General features: G+C 33.8%; 1 protein-coding gene across 1 annotated transcript in view; it reads right to left on the reverse strand.

Annotated features, from left to right (window-relative positions):
• The window catches only part of LOC101900061 (uncharacterized), a 184,813-nt gene extending 175,401 nt beyond the window's left edge, over positions 1–9,412 (reverse strand). Inside the window, exon 1 of the mRNA XM_059127544.1 lies at positions 8,458–9,412. Coding sequence (XP_058983527.1) covers positions 8,458–8,824 — 367 coding nt within the window. The 5' untranslated portion in view covers positions 8,825–9,412. The remainder of the gene's footprint in view (positions 1–8,457) is intronic.
• Positions 9,413–15,902: the final 6,490 nt, after the last annotated feature.

A 15,902-nucleotide genomic window follows, 5' to 3' on the forward strand; every position in this document is an offset into this window, starting at 1 on the left:
GAGATCTTCTGTGAGAGAAAATCAACAAGTCTTCTGTGAGAGAAGATCAACAGGTCTTCTGTGAGAGAAGACCAACAGGTCTTCTGTGAGAGAAGACCAAGAGGTCTTCTGTGAGAGAAGACCAAGAGGTCTACTGTGAGAGAAGACCAACAGGTCTTCTATACGAAGACCAAGAGGTCTTCTATACGAAGACCAACAGGTCTTCTATACGAAGACCAACAGGTCTTCTATACGAAGACCAACAGGTCATCTATACGAAGACCAACAGGTGCCAATTGTGGTTTGAATTGGGTAATAACGGCTATGTAAAGCTCTACGTTATGAGAGGACAAATTGCTAATTCCTTATAGAAGACCTCTTCTATGAGAAGATCAACAGGTCTTCTATGGGAGAAGACCAACAGGTCTTCTATGGGAGAAGACCAACAGGTCTTCTATGGGAGAAGACCAACAGGTCTTCTATGAGAAGACCAACAGGTCTTCTATGAGAAGACCAACAGGTCTTCTATGAGAAGACCTACAGGTCTTCTATGAAAAGACCTACAGGTCTTCTATGAAAAGACCAACAGGTCTTCTATGAGAAGACCAACGGGTCTTCCATGAGAAGACCAACAGGTCTTCTTCGTGAAGACCAACAGGTCTTCTATGGGAGAAGACCTACAGGTCTTCTATGGGAGAAGACCTACAGGTCTTCTATGGGAGAAGACCTACAGGTCTTCTATGGGAGAAGACCTACAAGTCATTTATGGGAGAAGACCTACAAGTCTTCTATGGGAGAAGACCTACAGGTCTTCTATGGGAGAAGACCTCCAGGTCTACTATGAGAAGAGCAACAGGTCTTCTAAGAGAAGACCTCCAGGTCTTCTATGAGAATTCCTCCAGGTCTTCTATGAGAAGACCTCCAGGTCTTCTATGAGAAGATTTCCAGGTCAACTATGAGAAGACCTCCGGACCATCCATGAGAAGACTTCCAGGTCTTCTATGAAAAGACCTCCGGTTCCTCTATGAGAAGACCTCCAGGTTTTCTATGAGAAGACCTCCAGGTCTTCTAGGAGAATACCTCCAGGTCTTCTAGGAGAATACCTCCAGGTCTACTATGAGAAGACCTCCAGGTCTTCTAGGAGAAGACCTCCAGGTCTTCTATGAGAAAACCAAAAGGGGCTCTGTGAGAAGACCAACAGGTCTTCTATGAGAAGACCAACAAGTCTTCTATGAGAAGACCAACAGGTCTTCTATGAGAAGACCTCCAGGTTTTCTATGAGAAGACTTCCAGGTCTTCTATGAGAAGACCTCCAGGTCTTCTATGAGAATACCTCCAGGTCTACTATGAGAAGACCTCCAGGTCTTCTAGGAGAAGACCTCCAGGTCTTCTATCAGAAGACCTCCAGGTCTTCTATGAGAAGACCAACAGGTCTTCTATGAGAAGACCAACAGGTCTTCTATGAGAAGACCAACAAGTCTTCTATGAGAAGACCAACAAGTCTTCTATGAGAAGACCAACATGTCTTCTATGAGAAGACCTCCAGGCCTTCTAGGAGAAGACCTCCAGGTCTTCTAGGAGAAGGCCTCCAGGTCTTCTATGAGAAGACCTCCAGGTCTTCTATGAGAAGACCTCCAGGTCTTCTATGAGAAGACCTCCAGGTCTTCTATGAGAAGACCTCCAGGTCTTCTATGAGAAGACCTCCAGGTCTTCTATGAGAAGACCTCCAGGCCTTCTATGAGAAGACCTCCGGGCCTTCTATGAGAAGACCTCCAGGTTTCTATGAGAAGACCTCCAGGTTTTCTATGAGAAGCCGTCTTGGTCTTCTATGAGAATACGCCTTGGTCTTCTATGAGAAGATCTCCAGGCCTTCTATTAGAAGAGCTCCAGGTCTTCTATGAGAAGTCCTCCAGGTCATCTATGAGAAGACCTCCAGATCTTCTATGCTCTTCTCTGAGAGAAGACCAGATGCTCTTCCCTGAGAGATGTCCAATTGCTTTTCCTTTAGAGAAGACCAATTGCTCTTCTGTGAGAGGAGACCATTTTCTCTTCTATGAGATGACCAATTGCTCTTCTCTGAGAGAAGACCAATTTTTCCTCTCCGAGAAATGTCCAACTTCTCTTCTATAAGAGAAGAGTAGTTCTGAGGTTTTAGGACTCCATCATAACATCTCCCACTTAGCCAGCCGTCTAGCCTCTAGTAACTCAAAACCAAGAATGAAATCGAAAAAAAATCCGTGAACAACGAAACGATTAGCCACTAGAACTGCTCAAAAAAAAAAAAAAAGAAAAACAATTTAAATAATTTTTATTGCCAAAACGTTTGTCATTTTACGAGTGTTGTATGGTTGTTATTGTTACTGTATTCCGAGCCTACTTCTGGGCCATATTTATAGTGCAGGAGCTAAACAAGCCTCAGCTCGAGTCAAAGATAAAAAGGCCACGGTTGCTGTTGTTGTTGGGCGTAGTGCTTATTTTATGACGACTAACTTTTAATTTCTTTATTTTTGTGCGGCCATTGTTTTTGGGTCCCGTCGGTCTGCCCGTCTGCGATGGCAGACCATGGTCAGAAAATTAACTATAACCAACGTAAAAGCTATAAATTCAATGCAACAATGAAATAAATCTTTTCACCACAATTAAAAGCGGCTTAAAATAACAACACATAAACATGGGCGCGAAGGCGCACACAGGCGAACATTAGCGATGATATTCAAACCTAGAACCCTGGCAGAGTTGTTGCAAAGAGTATGGAGAGTGGAGGAGGGGTTGTGAAGGGTGTTTAGCCCTTGGTCCCTTGCCTGAGAATGCAGTAAGCAAATAAATCGCCAAGTCTTCCACGTAACGATAAACAATAGCGCAAACGAGCGCAATGCAGCATTAAAACGCTTATAAACCAATCTACCCAGTAAAAATGGGGAATAATCATAAAACACCGACTCACACACACACACTCAGGCCAGACACGGATCTCATAATAGTTAATATCTTTGCAGAAGTCACAGCTATGAACAACTGTAACAAGAACAACAACACCACCACTCGGCTAGACTGCAACTGATGCGTTTTAGATTTGTTGCAACAACAAAATGGAGAAAAGAAGAATGCATCTCAGTTCCCAAAACTCAAAACCGAAATGAAATGCGCTGAGGTTGTTTTATGATCTCTTAGCTTCAATTCATTATCAGTGTGTGAGCTTATTCGCTGTTGTTGTTTTTATTGTTGCTCATGTTGTAACTGCTACTACGGCCGCCACTGCAGAAGCAATTGGCCGCCGAAAGAAAACACAATTTTCGAAAAAAAAAAAACAACAACAATTCAAGGTAAACATCTCTGTCTCATTTGTAGTGCAGCGGTCGGTCGTGTGTTCGAATGTCAAACTTTTTTTTGTCGCATTTTCGCCTTGTTTTCAGTTTTGTTCAAAACCACATGAAAAAATGTTAATTTCATTGTGCGGCCACTAATTAAAAATTAAAAAAAAAATAAACTATCATGGCAACCATGTGCCACACCAATTTATGGAGTTTAGATAATGAACAACCTTGATATGGTTTTTTGAAGAGTCGGAAAAAATAGAGAAATAGAGATGCTAAATAAAAAGTATTTATACCCTACAACACTATGTGTTGGGGGTATTATAAGTTTGATTGGGCCAAAAATTATGTAATACCACGAAATGTTGATTTCCCATAGGAAAGTATATATGGATCTTCCTATCTCGCCGAGCTGAGTCGATCTAGCTATGTATGTCCGTCCGTCTGTCCTTGTTAATTTGTAATCACTCTGCAGGTCGCAATTATGACCCGATCTTCGCGAAATTTAAAATGTAGGTGGGGTTAATATCAGAACAGAACCCTATTTCTTTTGGAGATGATCGCATAATATTTAGGGGTTGAAATGGAACAAAAACTGAAAAATTTCCTGATTTTGCAGTTGCTCTACAGGTCACAATTATAGACCAATCGAAGCGAAAGTTAGCATAGGGCTAGAGCTTTAGGCTGGGCAGAAGCCTTCCAATTTTGATGGTCATCGGGTAACATATAGTGGTTGAAATAGATCATAGCATTTGTGATGAATAAAAGTCAAATTTTCCATTAAACCGCGAATATTTTTAATGCCGGCGAAATCACAAATATACGAACAGGTCAATCCTGACCGTTACGTAGATGCCGATAGTAAAAATATCGGATATATATAGCGAAATATATACAATGTATATATACAAAGGAAGGGGATGTTAGCTAGAATGCTTATATCTCCAGAATGGCTGAAGCGATTTTGACAAATTTTGTAAAATTAGAATGCCCTTTTGGCATAAAAGTATAAAGTCTAAAAAAATCGCATAAAAAGATACCAATAATGAGGTTAATATAGATTTTGTAGTATTTTGTGACATTTTTTTTATTTTTTCATATTTTTTATCGCATGCGATTTCTTCAATTTGACTTATAATATTGAAGTGTATAGTTTAGGTTGGGGTTATTATTTATATACAGATTGCAATTATCGTTCGATCTTGACGAAAATTTTGACAAAGGTAGGGTTAGGCTCAGAAGGACTTCAAAAATGTCCGCAATATATTTAGGGGTTGAAACTGACCAGCAACTCAAAATGTTCCTGATTTTGCAGCCGTTATAAAGGTCACAAGTAGAAAACAAAGAACACGAAATCTTGCATTAAGTTGGAATTTAAGACAGCAGGTAGAATAGACCACTACTTTTGTGTGAAAAAATACCAACATTACTTACATGTGATATCCGAAATACACAATAGGCGAACTTCTAGCTTTTTATGTTGATTTCGTTGACGAATATAGCCAAATTGCTTTTGGAGATGATTGCAAAATATTTCGGGGTTCAAATGAACCAAAAACAGAAAAAAAATCCTGATCACACAATTGAAGCCAATCTACACGCCTGAGAAGATAGATAAGCACAGTAAAGAATTCTAGCATTTTGGATGACCATTGGATTATATTTAGCCGCAAAATGGACCACAAAAACTAACAGCACGACGGAGTGCATAAATATCGGGAAAATGTCCCTGGTCAAAATGCTAAGGGTAATATCTGGGCAGTGCTCCGTGACATAATTTCAAAAGCAAAATCTTCCGAAATGGATTTGGACATGAGGGGGCTTCTCACATATTGTAGTGTTGTAGGGTATCACATGGTCGGCCCCGCACGACCTTTGCTTACTTCTTTAAATATAACACTGTGTTACCAAACTTAATGTCTTCAATAACTGTGGGGAAAAAATTATCAGAAAATATGGAAATAATATGAGTTTTTTTTGAAACTATTCGATAGGCAGTGGAAATAGAGATTTCCTTTCTTTAGTGACTTAGAGCCAAATTTTATGAAGAATAATTGTGTCTTTAATGTCATCCCTCTTAAATGATAATTTGTTGGAGATTCTGGCACAAATTTACACAAAGTACGGAAAAATACGGATAAATAAAAACAGACAAAAAATGAGGGAATAATTTTTTTTTTTTTTTTTTTTTGGGAACATTGCTGCAAATATCATCAGATCTTCTATGAGAAGACCTCCAGATATTCTAGGAAAAGACCTTCAGATCTTCTAGGAAAAGATATTCAAAACTTCTACGAAAAGATCCCCAGGTCTTCTAAGAAAAGATCTCCAGGTCTTTTATGAAAAGATCTCCAGGTCTTCTATGAGAAGACCCCTTGGACTTCTATATACAATAGAAATGGAAATTTCCTTTCTCTGGTGATTTATAGTATAATTTGATGAAAAATATTTTTGCCTTTGACTTCATCCTTTTAAAATGAAGCTTTGTTGGATATTTTTGCACAAATTCAAACAGAGTACGGATTTACTCCTAAAATGTGTTTTTATACCCTACACCACAAGGTGGTCAGGGAATTATGTCTTTATGCATGTGTTTGTAACAGGCAAAAGGAAACGAGATAGACCCATAGTTCCTTTTGATGATCTGCATAGAATCACATTCTGAGTCGATTTATGTATGCCCGTCCTGTCCATGTATTTTTGTGAACAAAGTACAGTTCGCATTTATTGCCCTATCCAGATGAAACTTTGCTTTTTTCATTTTTTTTTTTTTTTGGCCCAAGGACAAACCCTATTGAAATTGGAGATAATCGGTCAAAATTTATATATAGCTCCCATATATATCTTCGTCCGATTTGCCTTTTATTGTGCACCAAACGTGTAAAAGCAGCCCGAATAGTATGGAATTTTGCACATACAACCAAATTAGGCCTGAAAATAAATATACCAAATTTGATCGAAATCGGTTCAGATATAGCTATAGCTCCCATATATATTGTTCATCCGATTTGTTATTTTTGTCCTCCGCAGCCGTAATATGCACTCGGTAACGACAATATTTGGGGAAATATATCAAATGCAGCTCAGAAACACATTTGCTAAATTTTATCGAGATCGGTTCAGATTTGGATATAGCTCCCACATATAACTTCGTCCGATTTACCTTTTATTGTTCACCAAACTTTTCACATTTGTCCAAATGGGATGGAATTGAGTCTAGAAGATAGTATGTCAAATTTGGTGAAGATGTAGCTATAGCTCCCATATATATTGTTCATCCGATTTGTTGTATTTGTAACCCACAGCCGTAATATGCACTCCGTAATATGCACTCTATGCATATTCAGGGAAATATATCAAATACAGCTCAGAAAATATCTTTGCAAAATTTTATCGAGATCGGTTCCGAATTGGATAAAGCTCCCATATATATCTTTATCCGATTTCAAATTAATTGTGCACCAAATGGGCAATACAAATCCGAATCTCAAAGATACAAATGCTTCGGCATATTTAGTTTTTCGAACTTTAAATTATAATTATTATCATAGCGTGTATGATTGAATTCTCCCATAAAAACTTTTATGCGGAGCTCTAATAAATTAGCATAAAGTCGGCCCCGCCCGACTTTAAGACTTTCTTTACTGGTTTTAAATTGTATGCTGTTTTGGGTAGCCGGCAGGGGCTTGAATTTTTCTTCTCTGGGTATGTCCAACTCCGGCTACACGAACTAAAGTTTTTCCATACTTGATACTCCTTTTAATTTTGATGCTGGCTATATAAAAGCCGGCCTGCGGCTTTTACAATATACTGAACATTATCGGCACGAACGGGTTCGAATACTTTGGGGGATTTTCTTAGTAGATCCGGATCTTACCCGAATCTTGGATACGGGCTTTCATGTTAAATAACAGGGTATACGGGTTCATACCCTCCAAAATATCAAAAAACCAAACTAGATTTGTCAAATGATGTGCCAATTTCCTCTGAATAAGTATTTCAGCCTATGACCACAAATTCAGAATTAGACCAATAGAAGCAAGGTGATCATTTTAGCTCATCACCGATAATTTTTCTAAGACAGGGTAGGATTGGTGGATTTTAATCGTTGATTTTTAAAGATTTTTTTAATAGATTCGAAGACAAAAACTTTTATTTTTTAAGAAAGCATTTTGAAAGGTCTTTCCTGCCAAAAATCCTGAATGTTTAAAACATATATTTTCAGAGCAAAATTGTAGATATTTTAACTACTTCTTTGATTTTTTTTTTAATATTCTCTCCAAGATTTTATGCAAAAAAATATGGATTTCGTGGAAACATGTTTCCAGACTTAAATTTTCTTCTTGGGCAAAAGACGGACAAAATTTGTTGACTTTTTAAATTATCTATTCGGGGTCAAGTTAAATAAAAATCATAGATTTTTTTAAACATTTTTTCAGCTCTTCCGCCACGACATTTTGGATTTTAAAATAAAACTTTTTGCTATGACTTCCTTAGCAAAAATTTTCGATTTTTTTAAATACATTTAAAATTGCCTGAGCAAAAATTTTAAAATCTCTAAAATCATGGATTTTTAAGAATTTTTTTATTTTTTTTTAGGAACAATTTTAAGGACCTTCTGGAAATATAATCGTTAGTCTGATATCATTCTTTGACCATAACTATCTTGGATTTCTTATTAAAACATAGGGCTTTTTAGTTACCCCTCTTTTTTAAATCAAAGCAATTAAGTAATTATCCCACCATACGACTCCCACGTAATTTACAAAAATGACTAACTCACAAAATGTGTGTGTTTTGAAACAGAATTGCCCTTTGGGGGGTAAATAACCTGCCGGCAGTACTTTCACTTTTTCCTTACTCCATAAAAGGGAAAATCCAAGAGAGTAAGCAAAGAAAAACAGACTTACATTTTCATTTGAACTCGGCTGGTGGTGGCCTACAACGTTGATTAAATTAAATGTGGAGCTTAACAATTAGCTATTGAAAAGCATTCTCAGGGTAATTAAAAATATTAGCTGTGGGGGTTTCAGTTTTTTTCTTGCTTTTGTTGAAACAAAAAATAATAGTTTTTTTTTAGTCTCTCAAATGTTAATTACTTAACCAAGAGTTAGTGTAAGGCGGTAGATAAGGAAGGCAACAACAAAAAAAGTGCAACACTAACCAATTCGTTTGACATGAACATCTCGATTAAATGACACTCGGGGTCCACCATTGGCATTCGTTTGGGCTGATGTCACCGCATTTGGAGAGGTGGAGGATGATGATGGCTGCTGATGTGCAGGTGCTGATGAGTTCGGATTTATTGTCGTTGCTGCTGTTGCTGATGATGATGAACCTGCTGCTGTTGGCGGCGCCTGCGCCTGATAGTTGGCTTTTGTCGTGGGCATTGATAAATTAGCTGAAGCTGCTGATGTCGTTTGTGTTGTTGCTGCAAATGGTGATGGAGCCATGACGGCTGATGGTGGTGGTGGCACTGGCATTGCTGACTTTAAATTATCTTTTGGTAATCTTTGGTTTTGTACAGCCATTGTTTTACAAAATTTTAAAATTTTTAAGGCTTTCTTCTGTGGCCAATGCGGCAGGCTATCAGATCACAATCTGCTGCTGGATGACAAATGATTCAGAGCCGGAGAAGGGGGAGAGGGAGAGATGGAAATGAACATCAACAGAAACCACTAAAATCGGTGTCTCCATAAATGGTCGGTCCCCCACCAACAAAGCTTCAATGGCCTCGTCGCTTTTGTTGTTTTTGTAGAGCTTGATGGTTATTTAGCAACCGGCTTATTAACAAATGACATTTTCTAAATGTTGTTGTTGTTGTTGCTGTTTTTAGCTTTCCTTGACTTCTTGTCTTGCCAATTACGCAGACTCCACAACACTCCGTTGCTATCGCTGCTATGACATACTAAGTAAATTTTCCTGCTACCGCGGCGGATTTCACTCTTACTTTCCTTTCGTGGCTAAGAAACAATTCGGCATTCATTCAGTCTTTGTCTGGGGTTATGGGAAATAGGGGGGAAATTTCTGTTTTGGGATTTTCTTTTCTATTGTAGCTATTTTATTTATTTTCTCTTTCAAATAACTGCAGCGAGGATGTTGGGAAGTTGGAAAAACTGCTGGAAATATTTTGGAGTAGAAAAAGAGAAAAAAAGAAGAAGTTCACATTTAGATATCTGATTTTCCACAACTCTCTTTTGGATGAGTATTTGTTTTTTAGTTGTTGTACTGAAGCAGCAGTGAAGATGAGATTTTCCACAAAATGCGTTGTTATTGTTGTAGTTGTTGCTGTTGTGAATGATTTTGATAATGAAATTGGCAAAGTGGTGTCCATGAATCTTTTTTTTTTTTTTTGGTGATATATTAGAAGAAATAATTTTGAGTTGGTTTTTAAGAGATTAGACTAGGTAAGATGAACACAAAAGCTGTACAGAATGTTAAGAAGGTGATTAGATTTTGAGAAAAAAAATTTAGTAATTTATTAGAAGAAATGAAAATTTTTATTATTTCGGGAATTTAAAAAAAATTGAATATATTTTTTTATTAATTTTTTTTCTATTAATTTTTTTCAAGGGCTAATAAAAGAGGGAGGATTTTGTAATTAAAGTTTTTTAAGGGCTACGGATTTTTTAATTAAATTTCAAGGGCTAATAAACGTGGATATTTAAATACAATTTTTTGTAAGGGATAAGGATTTTCTAACTTTCTTTAAGGACAAATAAACGTGGATTTTTAAATATTTTTTTCAAGGACTCTGTTAAACGAGGATTTTTAAATTAATATCTGTTTTAAGGACTAATAAACATGGATTTTTAAAATTATTTTTTTTTCAAGGACTCTAATAAACGAAGATTCGTAAATTAATTTCTTTTTTTTTAAGACTAATAAACATGAATTTTTAAAATTATTTTTTGAAGAACTAATAAACGTGGATTAACTTTTTCTCGAGGCTAATAAACGTGGACTTTTAAATTAATTTTTTGAAGGACCAACAAACGTGGATTGATTTTTTTTCGAGGGCTAATAAACGTGGATTTTTAAATTTATTTGTTTTTTTCTGAAGGACTACAAGAACAACAAACGTGGATTTTTATTATTTTTTTCTGAAGGACCATAAGACCCATCAACGTAAATTTTTAAATTTATTTTTTTTAAGGACTATAAACATGGATTTTAAAATTAATTTTTTTTTTCAAGGATTAATAAACGTAGATAAATTTTTAAATTATTTTTTAAAGAACTCATAAACGTAAATTAATTTTTAAATTTAATTTTTTTATTTCAAGGACTGTTAAACGTGGATTTGTAAATTAAATTTTTTTCAAGGACTAATAAACATGGATTTTTAAATTAATTTTTTTCAAGGACTAAGAAATGTGGATTTTTAATTAATTTTTCTTCAAGAACTAATAAACGTGGATTTTTAAATTAAATTTTTTTTCAAGAACTAATAAACGTGTATTTTTTAAATTAAATTTTTTTCAAGAACTAATAAACGTGGATTTTTTAAATTAAATTTTTTTCAAGGATTTTTAAATAAAATTTTTTCAAGGACTATTAAACGTTGATTTTTAAATTAATTTTTTTTTCAAGGACTATAAACAAGGATTTTTAAATTAATTTTTTTTTTCAAGGACTATAAACGAGGATTTTTAAATTAAATTTTTTTCAAGGACTATAAACAAGGATTTTTAAATTAATTTTTTTTCAAGGACTATAAACGTGGATTTTTAAGTTCAATTTTTTCAAAGGACTAATAAACGTGGAGATTTAAATTAAATTTTTTCGAGGAATAACAAATGTGAATTTTTTAAATTAATTTTTTTCAAGGACTAATAAACGTGGATTTTTAAATTTCCTTTTTTTCAAGGACTAATAAACGTGGATTTTTAAATTTCTTTTTTTTTTCAAGGACTAATAAACATGGATTTTTAATTAATTTTTTCCAAGGACTAATAATTGTGGATTTTTTAACTATTTTTTTCAAGGACTAATAAACGTAGCCTTAAAAATTTTTTTTCAATGACTAATAAACGTAGCCTTTAAATTATTTTTTTTTTTCAATGACTAATAAACGTAGCCTTTAAATTATTTTTTTTTTTCAATGACTAATAAACGTAGCCTTTAAATTATTTTTTTTTTTTTCAAGGACTATAAAACGAATAAACGTGGATTTTTTAATTAATTTTTTAAGGACTAATAAACTTGAATTTTAAAATTAATTTTTTCAAGGACTAATAAATGTGGATTCCTAAATTATTTTTTTTTTCAAGGGCTATTAGAAGTGGATTTTTAAATTCAAATTTTTAAGGACTATAGGGCAAACGGCTATGGGACAAATACACGTGGATTTTTCAATTAATTTTTTTCCAGGACTATAAGACCAAGGACTTTCGACAAATACTCTAAAGGTTTTAATTTTTTTTCCAAGGACTATAAGACCAAGGACTTTAGACCAATACTCTAGAGGTTTTAATTTTGTTTTTCAAGGACTATAAAAAAAGGACTTTAGACCAATACGTTAATGCTTTTAAATTATTTTTTCAAGGACTATAAGACCAAGGACTTCATAACAATACACTGGAGGTTTTAAATTAATTTTTCGAGGAACATAAGATCAGGGACTTCAGATAAATCCTCAGGAGTTTTTAAATTATTCTTTCAAGGACTATAAGAACAAGGACTTTAAATCAATACACTAAATGTAATTTTTTTAAGGACTATAAAAAAGGACTTTAGACCAATACACTAAGGTTTTTAAATTATTTTTTCTAGGACTATAATACCAACACATTAAACTTTTTGAATTATTCTTTTAAGGACAAATTTTTTTAAATTAATTTTTTGAGGACTATACGATCAAGGACTTGAGACCAATACTCTTTGGGTTTTAAATTAAGGACAAGGACACACTTTCCTAGTTTTAAATTAATTTTTTCATGGACTTGGAGTTTTAAATTAATTTTCCAAAGACTACAAGACCAATAAATGTAGATTTTTAAATTGAGGCACTTTTTTGGGAATTTTTTGTTGGGCATCGTCAAAGCTACGGGTGAGCATTTTTGACTCTTTGCTCGATCAACTATCAGCGACTATTTCAGAAGATTTTTTGTTCAAGGACTCTTAGGGACATTTTCATAAGGTTTATAGGCACTTTCAGAACTATAAGCATAGACATTTTCACAATTTTTTTAAAAGGCTATCAAGGATGTTTTAGTCTAGGACTATCAGAACTGTGTCGGTGATATTTTTAAATTTTTTGATGGACTTTTTCTCAAGGACTTGAGATTTTAAGTTATTTTTTTCAAGGACTTGGACTTGGGAAGACCAAAAACTTGGAATTATAAATGAGTATTTTTTTCAAGGACGATTAGATCAATGACTTGGGACCAATATTTTTGAGGTTTTATTTTTTTAAAAGACTATAGGGCCAATACACTTGAAGTCTTAAATTAAAAATTTCAAACACTATAATACCAATGAACGTAGATTTTTTTTCGCAAACTTTTGCTGAGGAGTATCATTGCTATATGCAAGGGCTCTGAATTCTATTTATTATCAGGGACTAGTTGAGAAGATTTTTTGTTCAAGGACCCTTACGGACTTTTTCATAAGAATTTGAGGCACTTTCAGAACTAAAAACATGGACTTTCTCAACTTTTTTTTCAAGGACTATCAAGGACGTGTTCTGCTTAAGTTAGTCAAGGAGTATTTTGGAAAGCAAGGATGGCACTAAAAATACCAAAGTGTCGATCACCTCAAGCAAGCGCTTCGGGAATGGACCAAAATACCGCAGAGCAACATTCGGGCAGCGTGTGACGGTTTCATGGGCCGTTTGAAGGCCATAATTCGTGCCAAAGGTGACCAATTCGAACAAATCTAAACTTATTCATTTCAATAAAATTTTCATTCAATAAAATTTAAAAAAAAAATGTAAAAATTATGTCGTTTGACTTTCTTGTAGTTTTTTTTTATCTCACACTGTATTGTTTTGACCACATACAAAGGGACCCCTATAGTTTCAGGTATATTTCACAACATTTAGAAGCTACAGAGCTTTAGAATTTGTTTGAGATCTTTGGATTATTGGATCATTGGTAGAAAAATCGAGGCACTTCTTTGGTTTGGCCTCCATGTAAGGATATTCAGGTATTTTTTAATTCTTGGTCCATTTATTTTTTCTTTTCATTTTAGATTCCATTACTTGCGAGGGTTTTTTTTACCATATTTCCCATATGTTTCTAAGAATTATATTTTCTTTAAGTGTAGAAACTCTTCCGACTGATGTTATTCAATAAAGTTTACGAAATGGGGAAAAACGGCACGCTACCTCTCTAAATGTTCCAAGACTAGGTGGGCAAATGGAGAAATATTTGATAGAGAATTTTTACTCCCTCATTCGTCTTCTCCCCAAAAAAATTAATGATTCCCCAAAAAATTTCGACCTTCGGATTTTGGATACCCGAACGAACATAAAAGACAACGAACATAACAACAAACAAACATCTCGGCAGTCAATCAATTTCCCATTGCCACAAATGAAATGTTAAATTTTCGGTTAACCCGTAGTTAATTATAATATTTCAATGAATTAATTATAGTATATTGTTGCTAACAAGCTACAAATTTTAGCGCCATAAATTATATGGCAAATACGCGATGTATATTAAATCAATAAAAACCAATCATTCACTTATGTGAAGTCTACTCTCGGTTTGGGTGTTTGGTCTGGTGGCAATAAACCGTGCTTGTGTCTTAAGTCTTTTGTTTTCCTGCTACAGCTTGCAACTGGTGAATGCAGCTCTGGCGAAAAAATGTTGTTTACTGTTAACTATAGACTTTATGAGAGGCTTCCTGTGCTTTAATTTAACAATTGTTAATATAATTTATTATAGCACTTTATGACAGCTATCCGGTATATTCACCAAAAAATGGAATCAAAGGGGAGCGCTTTTGATTTTTTTTGTGTTATATTTTTCTTAATTTGTTTAGAATCAAATTATATTGTTTAATTGCAATCCAAAAAGCATGGAATATTTTTGTCAGACAAATAAGGAAATGTAGAATTATTTTTTTAATTTTTATTTATATATTCTTTTTATTTTAATTTAAGAACCCACACCATTGTTTGGTGCCCAATCCTCTGGATTTCGTGACTGCCATTAAAGTTCACTTCACTTGTTTCAATTCAAAATTCCTTTGTCCATACTTAACTTTTCAAATTAGTTATGGTCAACTAATCAGAGAACCAGATTTAATTCAAAACAATTAAATTAAGAACATTTATGGCAAAAAAAAAATTGGTGTGCTTTAATGATTATGTCCAAATTCATGATTCTCAAAATGAGTTCAATTGTCATGCCAATTGAATTTGTCAAAGATATTTTTAATTGTGAAATGTAGTTGGCAATTTAAGATAAATTGATAAAATGACTTAAAGCAATTAAGAGATTTTCAAGCATAAAAATTAAAAAAAATCGTCGATGTTTTAAAAATAGAGAGAATTTTTTCCAGGAGCCAAATGAAGTTTTTAAAAAATATTTTTCAAGGCCAATCAAACTTGGGGTTTTAAGATTGTTTTTTCAACAACTATTAAACGTGGATTGTTTAAAGAATATATTTTCAAGGGCTGTCAGACGTGAATTTTTCAAAGAATATTTTTTCAAGGACTTGTCTGCAAACATGGAGTTTTTAAGAACATTTTTTAAGGACAATGCTACAATCGTGAAATCCATAAAGAATATTTTTTCAGGGACTATCAAAACGTCAACTTTTAAAAGAATATTCTTTCAAAGACCACTGGAATCTGGATAATATTTTGCAGGGACTATCAACCGTGGATTTTTTATTGAATATTTGTCCAGAGACTATTAAATTTGGATTTTTTAAAGAATATTTTTTCAAGGACTGGTCAACATAGATATTTAAAAAAATATTTTTTCAAGGACCATTAAGCCTTGTTTTTTTAAAGAATATATTTCCAAGAATTTTTTTAAAGAATATCTTTTCAAGGGTTGTTCAACGTGGATTTTTTTAAATAATATTTTTTCAAGGATTGGTCAACGTGAATTTTTTGAGAATATTTTTTAAGGACTGGTTAACGTGGATTTTTAAAGGATATTTTTTCTAGGACTGGTCAAGGATTGGTGGATTTTTAAAGAATTTTTTTTTTCAAGGATTGGTCAACGTTGATTTTTTAAAAAATATTTTTTCAAGGATTGGTCAACTTAAATTTTTTAATGATAAAATTTTTCAAGGATTGTTCAACGTGGATTTTTTTAAGGATACTTTTTCAAGGATTGGTGAATTTTTAGAGAATATTTTTTAAGGACTGGTTAACGTAGATTTTTATAGGATATTTTTTCAAGGACTGGTCAAGGATTGATGGATTTTTAAAGAATATTTTTTTAGGACTGGTCAACGTGGATTTTTAAAGAATTTTTTTTTCAAGGATTGGTCAACTTTAATTTTTTTAAAAAAAATTTTTCAAGGATTGGTCAACTAAGATTTTTTAATGAAAATTTTTTTCAAGGATTGGTCAACGTGGATTTTTTAAAGAATATTTTTTCAACGATTGGTCAACGTGGATTTTTTAAAGAATATTTTTTT

The sequence above is a fragment of the Musca domestica genome, unplaced genomic scaffold, assembly GCF_030504385.1.
Source record: "Musca domestica strain aabys unplaced genomic scaffold, Musca_domestica.polishedcontigs.V.1.1 46, whole genome shotgun sequence".
Taxonomy (NCBI): Eukaryota; Metazoa; Arthropoda; class Insecta; order Diptera; family Muscidae; genus Musca; species Musca domestica.